We start from the raw sequence: 12,901 nt of genomic DNA, 5'->3' as shown, positions 1-12,901 counted from the left end.
AATAGGGGAGGGGGGAAATATACCAAGCAAATGGGAACCAGAAAAAAAGCAGGACTAGCAATATCAATCTCTGATAAAATAAATATCAATGTAAAAACCATCACAAAGGACAACAAAAGCCACTACATAATCCTGAAAGGGTCAATAGAACAAGAGGACATAACAATAATAAATATCTATGCACCAAATGAAAGACCTGCAAAACACATAAAACAAACATTAACCAAACTGAAAAAGGAAATAGACACCAATACTTGAGTACTTGGAGACTTCAATACACCCCTCTCAAGAAAAGATAGAACTACCAGAGAGAAACTCAACAAAGATGTTGAAGAATTGAACCACACAATAAACTAACTTGACCTCATAGACATTTATAGGCTAATGCACCCTCAAAAAGCACAGTATAAAAAAATAAAAGCACAGTATACCTTCTTCTCTAATGTGCATGGAATATTCTCCAGAGTAGATCACATTCTAGGTCACAAGGAAAGCATCAATAAATTCAAAAACATAGAAATAATACAAAGTATCTTTTCAGACCATAATACTACAAAATTATAAATTAATAACAAGAAGATAAAGGAGAAAAAAATAAGCCATACACTTGGAAGCTGAACAACACCTTGCTTGAACATAAGTGGGTACTAGAAGAAATAAAAAATGAAATTTAAAAGTTTCTTGAAACAAATGACAATGAAAACACCACTTACTAAAATCTCTGGGAAATAGCCAAAGCAGTAATCAATCTGAGGTCAATTTATAGCAATAAGCAAACACATCAAAGGGCAGGGAAAATTGACCATTGACTGTCTAACACAACATCACCAGTAAATTGAAAACCAACAGCAAGAAAATCCAACACCCTCTAAAAGAACTGAAATTATAAAAATTAGAGCAGAAATAAATGAAATAGAAAACCGAAAGTTGATTCTTTGAAAAGCAAAACTCACAAAAGAAAAGAAGAAGAAGACACAAATAATCCAAATAAGAGATGAATCAGGCAACATCACAACAATACCAATTAAAATTAAAAAGCTAACTTTAGAGTATTATGAAAAACTATTCACAAACAAATTTGGAAAACTAGAGGAAATGGACAAATACTTCAAAATGCACAACCTACATAAACTGACACAAACCGAAACTGAACATCTGAACAGACCCATTACAAAAGAAGAAATTGAAAAGGTAATACAACAACTTCCAACCAAAAAAAGCCCCGGTCCAAATGGTTTTACAAGAGAATTTTTTTATACATTCAGAGAAGAATTGCCATCAATTCTACATAAACTATTTGAGGAAATAGAAAAAGATGGAATTCTCCCAAACTCATTCTATGAAGCAAACATATCCTTGATACCAAAGCCAGAAAAGGACACCACCAAAATAGAAAACTATAGGCCAGTATCTCTCATGAACATAGACGCAAAAATCCTGAATAAAATACTGGCCAATAGAATTCAATAATACATTAAAGAAATAATTCACCATCACCAAATGGGATTCATAAGAGCTATTCAAAGATGGTTCAACATAACAAAACAATTAATGTAACTCATTACATTAACAAAGCAAAGAACAAGAACCACATGATCCTATCAATTGATGCAGAAAAAGTCTTTGACAAAATCCAACACCTTTTCCTGATTAAAACACTCAACAAAATAGGATTAATGGGGAATTTCTTCAACATAGTAAAAAGTATTTATACAAACCTGAGCGCCAACATTGTTCTCAATGGAGAAAGCATTCCCTATAAGAACAGGAACTAGGCAAGGATGCCCACTATCACCTCTCTTATTCTATATTGTATTGGAAGTCTTAGCGATAGCAGTAAGACAAGAGAAGGAAATAAGAGGTATCCAAATTTGCAAAGAGGAGGTAAAATTCTCTCATTATGAAGATAATATGATAGTACACCTAGAAAACCCTAACAACTCAGCAAGAAAACTATTGGACATAGTTAACTAACTCAGCAAAAGTAGCAGGATACAAGATCAACATACAGAAATCAGTTGGATTTTTCTACAGTGACAAAGAGAATACAGAGCCAGAACTAAGAAAAACAATACCCTTCACAATAGCGAATCACAAGATTAAATACTTGGGAAGTAAATCTACCCATAAGCACAAAAGATCTATTCAAAGAAAATTACAAAAAAACTATAAGAAACAAAAGGAAACTTGGAGAAGTGGAAGAATGTCCCTAGCTCATGGAAAGGAAGACTCAATATTGTGAAAATGGCGATGCTACCAAAGTCAATTTACACATTCAATGCAATCCCAATACAAATACCAATCCCATTCTTCAATGAAATGGGAAAAGCAATCTCCAGCTTTATTTGGAATAGAAAGAAGCCCTGAATAAGCAAAGCACTCCTTAAAAGTAGAGAAAAGGTAGGAGGCATCTCACTCCCTGATTTCAAATCCTACTACACTGCCGTGGTGGTTGGACAGCACGGTACTGGTACAATGACAGACACATAGATCAATGGAATAGAATTGAGAACTCAGAGATCAGCCCATCTACCTATTGTCAACTGATTTTTGACAGGGAGATTAAATCATTTAAGTGAGGAAACAACAGCCCTTTTTAACAAACGGTGTCGGCAAAATTGAAAAACTATCTGCAGATGACTCAAGAAAGATCCACACCTTATACCATACACAAAAACCAACTCTAGGTGGATCACGGACCTAGGACTAAAACCAAGGACTATAAGCTTCATTAAAGAAAAGGTTGGAAGAACTCTAGAAGTCCTAATCCACAACATAAACATTCTTCCAAGTATCCTGAAAAATCTACAACCAGGAGAAGAGAAAATAGATGAATGGGACCTTCTAAGAATCAAATCCCTATGCACATCCAAAAGCTTGTCCAACTGGGTGAAAAGGGAAGTCACAGACTGGGAAAAAGTATTGGTAATGATAAGTCAGATAAGGAACTTATATCTAGAATTTATAAAATACTCAAGCACCACAACAAGATAAAGGTAAACAACCCAGTTGAAAAATGGGTACAGGATATGAACAGACACGTCACCAAAGAAGACATTCAAGTGGCAAACAAACATGTGAAGAAATGTTCAAAATCCCTAGCTCTAAGAGAGATGCAAATCAAACAACTATGAGATATCATCTCGCCCCAGTCAGAATAGCAAGTTTAACAGAACAGCAAACAACAAATGCTGGCGAGGTTGTGGAGAGACTACAACTTATTCCTTTTGGTGGGAGTGTAAAATGGTACAATCACTATGGAGGCCTGTATGGTGCTTTCTCAATAAATGTAGAAATACCATTTGACCAAGCAATTCCACTACTGAGAAACTCCAAAGAAATCATAACCGCCACCCAAGCAGATATAAGCACACCCATGTTTATCATGCTTTGTTCACAATAGCAAGGAGTTGGAAACAACCTAAGTGCCCATCGACAAATGAATGGATAGAGAAGCTGTGGTATATTCACACAACATAATACTATGCTGCATTGAAAAACAAAGAACTCATTAAATAGTATACAAAACGGGTGACCCTAGAGGACATTATGCTGAGTTAAATATCTCAGTCACGAAAGGACAAATACTGTGTCGTGCCACTGTTTTAAAACGGTACTGACATGGGGGTTGGGGCAGAGACTGAAAAAGATAGGATAAAGTATGTGTACTGAATTGAAACAGATGAGGGAGAGAACTGTTTAAAAGGGATATGTGATTAGGTATTATTGTCATGAGAGGAGTCCAGAACGAAGAATGCATAGTGGAGTGGACTTGGGGGGATGTACTGCATAACAATGAAAGAATTTTTCTTTTACTTTTCAAAGAGAAGAGTGAATTTGGGGTGGGGTGGGCAGGGAGAAAAGTGCAACAATGAATGAATTGAAATCCAAAGTTTGTAAACTTTCATTAAAATTAATAATAAAAAAATGATTGAAACAGTACAACATGTAACTGTCAGAGAAATTCAGGCTGGATTCAAATGAAGGCATGGATGACGGATGTCATTGCTCTTATTAGATGCATCATGCCTGAAAATAGAAAATACCAGAAAGTTGTTACTTGTGCTTTATTTAGTTAAAAAAGGATCTGATTGTGTAAATCATAACAAATTATGGCTATTTTTGAGAATTCCAGAATATTTAATTGTGCTCATATGAAACTTATCCATAGATCAAGAGGCAATTATATGAATAAAATAAGGGAACACTGTGGTTTAAATTCAGAAAGGTATCCATCAGAGTTGCATCCTTTCCAGACACCTATTAAATCTATATGCTGGGCAAATCATTTGAGAAGGTGGAAGAATATGGCAGTCAGCATTGGAAGAAAACGTAATACAGTATTATAATCTTCAGTATGGATTAATCTTCAACATAAAGAAAACAAAATTCAACACAACTGAATCAAGTAATATCACGATAAATAATCAAAACACTGAAGTTGCCAAAAATGTCTTTTTTTTTTAAATCCACAGTCATTGTCCATAGACAGTGGTGAAAAAATCAACCAATCTCGTTTTAAAAGAAAAGATGTCATTTTTGAAGATTTTATAATATTTTTAAAAGTCCCGTATGTATGTAAAAGGCAGACAATGAAAAGTAAGCCAAGAATGTATACATTTGAAGTGTTATGCTATTAGAGTTTGGAATACTTCCACAGACTGCCAGACGAATGATCACAGCTGTTTCAGAAGAGGAACAGCCAGAATGCACTTTACAATTAAGGAGAGTAGAACTGTCTCGTATACTTCTTAAAAATTGTGGGTTTTAAAAAAAATTGTGAACATTCATTCATGCACATTATTGGTTTGTTGGGGTTTTTTTTTATCCCCTCTCTCCTCCCACCAAGCTCTATGTATGACCCCTTTGAGTTCCACTCCTCCCCACCCTCAGCCTTAGCATACTTTGCTCTATCTTTGTGTATCCATACAAATCTCATTGGTTATCCTTGCTTTTGACATATTATCAGGAAAGACCATGAGAAGAGCATCAAGTTTGGTGAAGCAAAAAAGAAAAAAGAGGAAGTCTCCTAACAAGATAGACTGTACCCTGGCTTTGAAATAAGAACAATTAGGAGGATGTTGTAGGATTGGCAATTTTTCTTCCATGATACTTAAGACATCTAGGAGCAAGTGTAACAATAACAACTTTGTAAAGATGGAAAGAGAGGCAAAGGGATGTTTGTGTTAGAGGCCACAAACTTTACAACCACTAAGCAAAAGAGGGGAAGTGGCTGGGTGTGCTACAGCCTGTTTGCAATGATTCATAATAACTGTTACATTTTCAGAAACACTGAGTCAATATTAAAAGATAAATGATCTGAGCTCACAATGGGATATTTCATGTTAAAAACAAAGGTAATAGTATACACACCTCATCACTTCTTTATTTTACTAAAATTGACTATTATTTCTCTTCTTGTTTTTCAACTCTCTTCTGTCAGAATGGTAGAAGTTCTATTGCATAAAGGCATGTCACATTAGTAGCTTGAATCTGTTTTAGGAGAAATATTTGTACCACAGGAATTGGTAAATTAGTCAGATCAAGCCTCCTTCTTCCGAAATGTCAGATGTGAAATTCACCAGTAAACCACTGGCAGATGAGAGAGCAGGGAGTTTTGAAACTGGCACATGCTTTATACCCTACTAAGCTAGCATTGTCTGAAACCATCAATATGGTTTCAATAATGACAATTTGCTGTCTATTCTGTAATTACTTCACTGAAAAAAATTATTTTAGTATGGGTTATACAAAGCAAAATAACTATTTACAGAATATAGTACTACTACACATGGACAAAATCAGTTTTGGAACGTTCAAAGAAAAAGAGCAAACTCACTTTCTATAAAGCATACTACAAAAAGGAAATCTCATTGATGTTGAATTGGAATCAACTCATAGCTCACCCCATAGTGGAAGAAGGAAAAATCTGAAAGTAGCATGGTTTAGATCAATGCACCTTAGTCTTTAAACTGATATTTTTGCTCTTTACCACTCTAGAGAGGTCCTTGAAAACAGATTTCCCAAAAACAATACTTTTTTTGATTTCTTAACAACTAGTGCCAAGGGTGTAGATTGTGGATCCAAGTAAATTAAATCATTTACAACTTTGAGCTCTTCTCCTTCTATCATGATATTGCCTATCATTTCAGTAGTGAGGATTTTTGTTTATGTTGAAAAGTAGTCTGTATTGAAAACCATAGTCTTTGATCTGCAGCAAGTCTTTTTAAATCCTCTTAAGTCCTCTTCACTCTCAGCTAGTATGTCTGTGTCATCTACATAACAGTAGTTGCTGATGAGTCTTCCTCTGCTCCTGGTGCCACTTCCTTCCTCATGAAGTCCAGCTTCTCAATGATCTGATCAGTATACAGAATGAATAAGTATGGAGAAAGGATACAACCTTGACACACACTTTTTTTGATTTAAAGCCATGCAGTGTTCCCTTGTTCTGTTCAGACAATAACTTCTTGTTCTAGGTATAGGCTTCCCATGAGCATAAGTGTTCTGGGATTCCCATTATTCTCAATGTGAGCCATAATTTGTTATGGCCCACCAGTCAAATGTTTTTTTTAGTCACTAAAACACAAATAGACACCCTGATGGTATTCTATGATTTCAGCCAAGATCTATTAACAATGGATTGGCATTGATATCCCTGGTACCACACTCTCTTCTAAATCCGGCTTGAATTTCCAGTAGTTTTCTGTCAGTGTACGGTTCTACCTCTTTATCAGCAACACTCAGTAAGATTTTGCTTGCATGTGATATTGTTTGATAATATCAACATTCTGTTGTATCACCTTTGTGTGTGTGTGTGTGTGTTTATTTTTTGTTTGTTTGGTTAGTTGGTTTGTTCTGTTGTTTGGATTACCTTTTTTGAGAATAGGAACAAATATAAATCTCTTCCAGTCAGTTGGCCACTGTTTTCTAGACTTCTTGGCACAGCCTTGTGAGCACATCTAGGGCTATATTTATTTGTTGAAACATGTCAATTGGTGTTCCATAAATTTCTAGGGATTTATTTTTTTGCCAATATCTTCAGTGCATCTTGGACTTCTTCCTTTATAACCACTGGTTCTTAATCATGTGTCACTCCCTGAAATGGTTCCATGTCTGTCAGCCAATTCTTTTAGGTAAAGTGAATTTTTATAGTGCGTTCCTCCATCTTCTTTTGATGCTTCCTGAATCATTCAAAACTTTGCCCACAGTACCCTTTGGTTTTGCAACTCAAGGCTTAAATTTATTTTTCAGTTCTTTCAGCTTGAGAAATGTCAAGTGACTTCTCTTATTTTCTAACTCCACGTCATTGTATGTTTTGTTGTAAAACATTGCTTTGTCTTTTTAACTGCCCTTTGAAATCTTCTGTCCATCTCCTTTACATTCTGCATTTCTTCCCTTTGTTTTTGTTTCTTGATATTCTTGGGCAATTTTAAGTCTCTTCTGACATATATTTTGGTCTTTCCTTCTCTCTTTTTATATTGATCTTTTGACTTCATGGTTGATACACTTGATGTCATCTCACAACTCATTTGGTCTTTGGTAATTAGTGTTACTGGAGATAGTTTTCAAATCAATATTATAAGTGTACCTGTGATGAAATTTGTACAAGTAAATGTAATCTTCTTGGGAGCTCTGGTGGCCTACTGACAAGAAGCTGCACTGCAGTCCCAAAGGTGTGCAATTCAAATCCACCAGATGCTCTACTGGAGAAGAAGGGGCAATCTCCTGTACCAGTCAGATCTGATTTGAAAGGACACACACACAAAATTTAAAAAAAAAAAGTTATCATCTACATAAATCGAAGTCATCTCTGTACATTAAATTTTAGGATTAAAAATTCAGAGACAATGGTTTATATTTTTAAAAGGCACATCCTCTCCAGAAAGGTTATGCAGATTTTCAGGTCCACTACATTTGCATGGAGATTCCTGATCTTTAGTTCTCACTAATACTTAGCCATAAAAAAAAAATTAAAATGTTTTCCAATTTAATAAGGAAATGGTAGTGTTTCCTCCGTTCACATTACTGTCTAATTATAACTGATATTGAACTTATTAATGTATGTTTACTTCCTATTATATTCCTTTGGTAGATAGTACCACTTAGTCATTTTTTTTTTTAAGTTGAGCTGCTGGGTATTTAGTTGTTGTTGTTCATTTAAAAGAATATTTTAGGGGAGCTCTGGTGGCCTAGTGGTAAGGAGCTGCAACTACAATGACAGAGGCGCATGGTTCGAATCCACCAGATGCTCTGCCGGCGAAGGAGGGACAATCTCCTCCTGTACCAGTCAGATCTGATTTGATGGCACACTTGCACAAAAATAATAAAATAAAAATTTTTTTAAAAAGAATATTTTCATTAAGACTATTTTGCTAAGCAAAAGCGGGAAGAGTACTTTGTGGGGACCTTAATTAATACCACAAAACAAAATATGTAGACATTACTGAATGAAAAATTAATTATTCAATAAATTTTATTTACATATTAAGCAATAAACTTGCTTAATAAAGGCTTTTAAAATTTTTTATTGTAATGTGAGTAAAAACTATACAGAAAGTATTAGCTTTCTGCCAGTTCAAATCCACCAATGGTTCTGCAGCAGAAAGATGAACAGTCTTCTCCCAGTGGTTGAAAGCCTCTGAAAACCCACTGAAGGGTCACCTATTAGCCTAGAGTTCAGGAATTCATTTTTTGTTCACATAATATTTACATTGTTGTTGTTGTTGTTGTTATATATTGTGGAGTCTCAACCGACCCATAGCTGACCCTACAGAGGGCTTTCAATCGCACAGGAGGAGATTGCCCACCCATCTCCCATGGAGCACCTAGTGGCCTCAAACTGTGAGTCTTCAGGATTGCAGCATGGCTTCTTGCCACTTGGCCACCAGAGCTCCCTATCCAACAGATTAATTCCCATTATTAAGAATTAGTCATTGTAGAAAAATATCTAAAAAACAGGTAAAATATTCACAAGATATTATTAATTTTAACTAATTCTTTTTGTAATACCAACTTTAGACTTGTAACAATTTGGTCATAATTTTGTGTATTTGGATTAGAGATAGACTAGAAAAGCTGGTAAATTAGGGATTATAATTTGTGAGATTATGCACCATTTTTATTTTCTAGTTTTTGCTTTTCTGCATCTTCCAAATTTTTTATTATGCACATGTAGAGTTTTTGTAATGAAAACATAAATGTCAGAGAAGATACGTATTCTAATAAATTACTATTTTTCCTAAAAATTTTATTTTAATATCTGATGTGAATGTTGAAATTTATCAGATTTTTCCAGGCATTTTTTTCAACTTGTATCTGGAATATTTATTTACATTACTTTTTCTTTGTCGGTATTTTTCCCAGGGCAATATTGTAACAAACTAGTATGCTGTCCTGGCAGAGTATGTGGATGTCAAAGTATCTGAGACAAGCAGTCACCTACTTGTTCTTTTCTTTTTTTAGAAGTAGAATTTAGATTGGATAAATTATGAATACTGCATTGAAACAGATGAGGGAGGGAACTGTTTAAAAGCAATATATGATTGGGTATTGTGGTCATGACAAGAGTCCAGAAGACTGCATAGTGGAGTGTACTCGGCGGGGGGGGGGGGGGGGGGGGGGATTGTATACCAATGAAGGAATTTTTCTTTTACTTTCCAAAGGGACAGCGAACTGGGGGGAGGGGTAGGCAGGAGAAAAATACAACAATGAATGAATGGAAATCCAAAGTCTCTGTAAACGTTCATTGAAATTAATAGTAAAAAAATTAAGATTAAAAAAATTTCAGGCATTTATTGAAGGGATTTTTTTTTCCTCTCTTTTGACCTATTGGTTTCAACCTACTGACATGATATATTATTGCAGTAACAGATATCTTTTGAAAATAAACCACCTTTGCCAACCTAGAAGAAGCTTTACTTGATTATGCCAGATTCATATAATCCTGAGAAAACCTTTGCATTTTCTTTTCCAAGGATTAAGGGAAGGAGAAACTGGGATAATCAAGTATTTATTTTGCCTTTTGACAAACCAATTCATCCTTTCACAAAACGACTTCTTACATGAGCTTGTGACTATGTTATTGTCTCACTTTACAGAAGAATGAAGGCTCTGAAAAATTAAATAATGACATGGTGAGACGGTGGCACCCTGGTGAAGCACACTCATAACCCTCTATGCTTCATGGAAGCCAAAGCCACCACCTGCCCTTTCCATTGACTCGTATGGCCCTGGATAACTGTCACATCCCTTACTGCCTAAAGCCAGGAAGACTTCCTGCTCCAGGTATTTAACCACCAATCACCACAATCTAAGCTCTGACAGTGTGAACTGTTTCTAAAGAGAAGGAAGTCTGGTTACCATGAATAGGTCACTGGCAAGTAATTCTGTATACAGCACCCCCATATAGCTAACCCTTGCCTCAACAGTGACAGAGATACTCAGAACACACTCAGCTTTCAGGTTCAGAATTGATTAAACAGGCGTCTCTTGACATGCCATGGACCTTCAAGTCAGTCCTTTAAAACAGCCATCTTCTTACAAAATGACCATCAAATTTGTTTGCATTCTCTATTCATTTCTCATCCTTCTTGGGGCTTTTTGTCTCTTCAGAAGACCTAAGCCTATCCTTCAATCTTCATAGATGCCCTAGACATTTAGCTTACACTGAGGACCCCAGGGCAATTGTTAATAATGTCCCTTCTACTCTCACATACCACAGAAGCGGTGAGGAATCAATGGGGTGAAGAGAAGAGACTTAGACTCAAGATTTAGGATCAAAACCTCCCCCCTTACAATCTCACTCACTCCATCAGGAAATACTGTTTGCTCTACCATCAAAGCACATCCAGAATCTTACCCTTTCCCTCTAAACCCATCACTGTTGTTGTTATGTGCTATCAAGTCTCTTGCAACTCATAGCAACCCTATGTACAACAGCTCTGAACCTGGCTCTATCCTGTGTCAATCTGATTGTCTCCAACACACCTACCCCCATTACCCCAGTCACGAAATCAATCCATCTCATTGAGGGTCTTCCTCTCATGTGCTGTCACTCCACCATCCCAAGCATGATGTCCCTTTCCAATCACTGGTTCCTCCTTGCAACATTCCCAAACAAAAACAAAGCTTTAGAATCTTTGGCTCCAAGGAGCAGTCTGGTTTCACCCTCTCTTATCACTAGGATTCTAAATATTATAAATGCTGCACACCCCTCTCCCACTCCAGCCCAAAGTCTACTTTTAAACATAGCCATTCTTTTAGAGTAAAGTTCCTATAATGGCTCTGGCTTGCCCTCAGTCCTTATAAATGGCCTTTGAAATCCTGCCCCCACCCCAACCCAGGACCTCTTCTCTGACCTCAAGCCCTTTCATTCCCTCGCTCTACTCCACTCACAATGACCTCCAACTGCCCTCGCCTCTTGGCCATCATGCTGGCTGCACCTGTGTCTGGGCTCCTCCTCCCAGAGGTCACCTGCTTGTTTACTTCTTCTTCTCCTTATTCCTTACCCAAATGTCACCCTCTCCATGACATCTATCTTGAATATCCTATTTCGTCCTATTGCAAATTCTAACATCTGTCCCAAATTATTGATCCCCCTTAATCCCTCTATTTCTTTTCTACATAGAACTACTTCTTTCTCCCCTAGTAAACTATATGCTTTCTAGTAAACGGATTTATCTTAACTGTCTGGTTTTCTAGAGCCTAAATTCCACAAAGGTAAGCATGTTAATTTGTCTTTCTGGCTTATTTCAACTACCTAAAATAGTGTTTGACACATAGTAGATGCTCAAAAAATATTTCAAGAATTAGTAAAGTGCAAAATTCAATTCCAAGCCAAATTTATGCTCTCAGAGCCTCTTTCTCAATGCCAGCACCATCATGACCGGGTGGGGAGCCAGGTGTTTGAGCTGCTTCTAGGAAACACCGAAGTGATCTTCCCAGATCTGTCATCTGTCTGTGCAACCCAGTTTATGTCCTTAGAAAATGAGGAGAGGGTGAGGGGGAGCAACCTCCTGCCAAACAGGCATGCATCTAGTCCAAGTAAGAAAGTCCCTTTACACACCATCTAAGCCATGTCACTAAGTGCTCTGCTCCAAGCAGCATGAGGAAGACCCATAGTGTGGGACATAAAGCATTGATGGTACCTGTGCCTTTAGGTCCTCTTCGTCCTTGTAGTAGTACAGCTGCTGTGCCCTCAGCACAAAGTAACGCTGCTGCCAGTTTTTCACGATGGATCTCTGCTTCTTCAGCCAGCCCATCTTGATAGGTCTTTCCAGAGGGTTAGGGGTCGATGACAGGTTACAGGCTGCCATTTGCTCACCGGTCATCACACTCTGGGACCGAACTGCAGAGAGGAACAGAAAGGCCGACTGACTGAGGGATATAAGCAATGTGCCCAGGGAGGAGAGGCAAGAATAGACAGGCCTGTCTCAAGGAGCCATGTCCGTATCTGTATCAGAAAAGATTTGGAGAGGCAGTCAAGGGACTTGCTCCTGATAAAGGCTGATGTTGAGGCTGCAGAGGAGGCCTGTGGCCCAGCGCACAGGCAGCCCAGCAACTGAAGCCGCTCGGCCCCCTCATTCTGCAAAACGAAAGGTTGGCTGGAGCCTTCAAAAGAGGAAGTGGCCGCAGCTTCTGACAAAGAGGTGCTTCCTTTTCCTGCGTGGGAGTCATTATCTGACAAAAGAAGGGAGAAAATAATGCCCCGTCCTGAGGGTTAAGGGTGTGTTCCACGCAGCTGCAGAGGTAGTCGGAAGCACTGGGGCCAGTGTGTGCGGATTTGCTCTGTATTTTCTCTGACCTCACTACGCGGTATAGTCCTTCTCCCGAGACTCCACTGCACAACCCCATCACCCGGCAATTCAATACGGGTAGTGTGTGAGGAAGTTGGCACCCATGG

At 37.5% G+C, this 12,901-nt stretch overlaps 1 protein-coding gene across 1 annotated transcript in view; it reads right to left on the bottom strand.

Moving 5' to 3' along the window:
* Positions 1 to 12,380, bottom strand: part of ARHGAP25 (Rho GTPase activating protein 25) — a 98,554-nt gene extending 86,174 nt beyond the window's left edge. The window contains exon 1 of the mRNA XM_006902536.1: positions 12,147 to 12,380. Within this exon, the coding sequence (XP_006902598.1) occupies positions 12,147 to 12,329 (183 nt within the window). The 5' untranslated portion in view covers positions 12,330 to 12,380. The remainder of the gene's footprint in view (positions 1 to 12,146) is intronic.
* Between the last annotated feature and the right edge of the window lie 521 nt (positions 12,381 to 12,901).

This window comes from Elephantulus edwardii, unplaced genomic scaffold (genome assembly GCF_000299155.1).
Source record: "Elephantulus edwardii isolate Elephantulus edwardi_28Jun2011 unplaced genomic scaffold, EleEdw1.0 scaffold00425, whole genome shotgun sequence".
Lineage (NCBI taxonomy): Eukaryota > Metazoa > Chordata > Mammalia > Macroscelidea > Macroscelididae > Elephantulus > Elephantulus edwardii.
The sequence above is the reverse complement of the archived record's forward strand: the minus strand, read 5'-3'. Positions and strand labels throughout refer to the sequence as shown.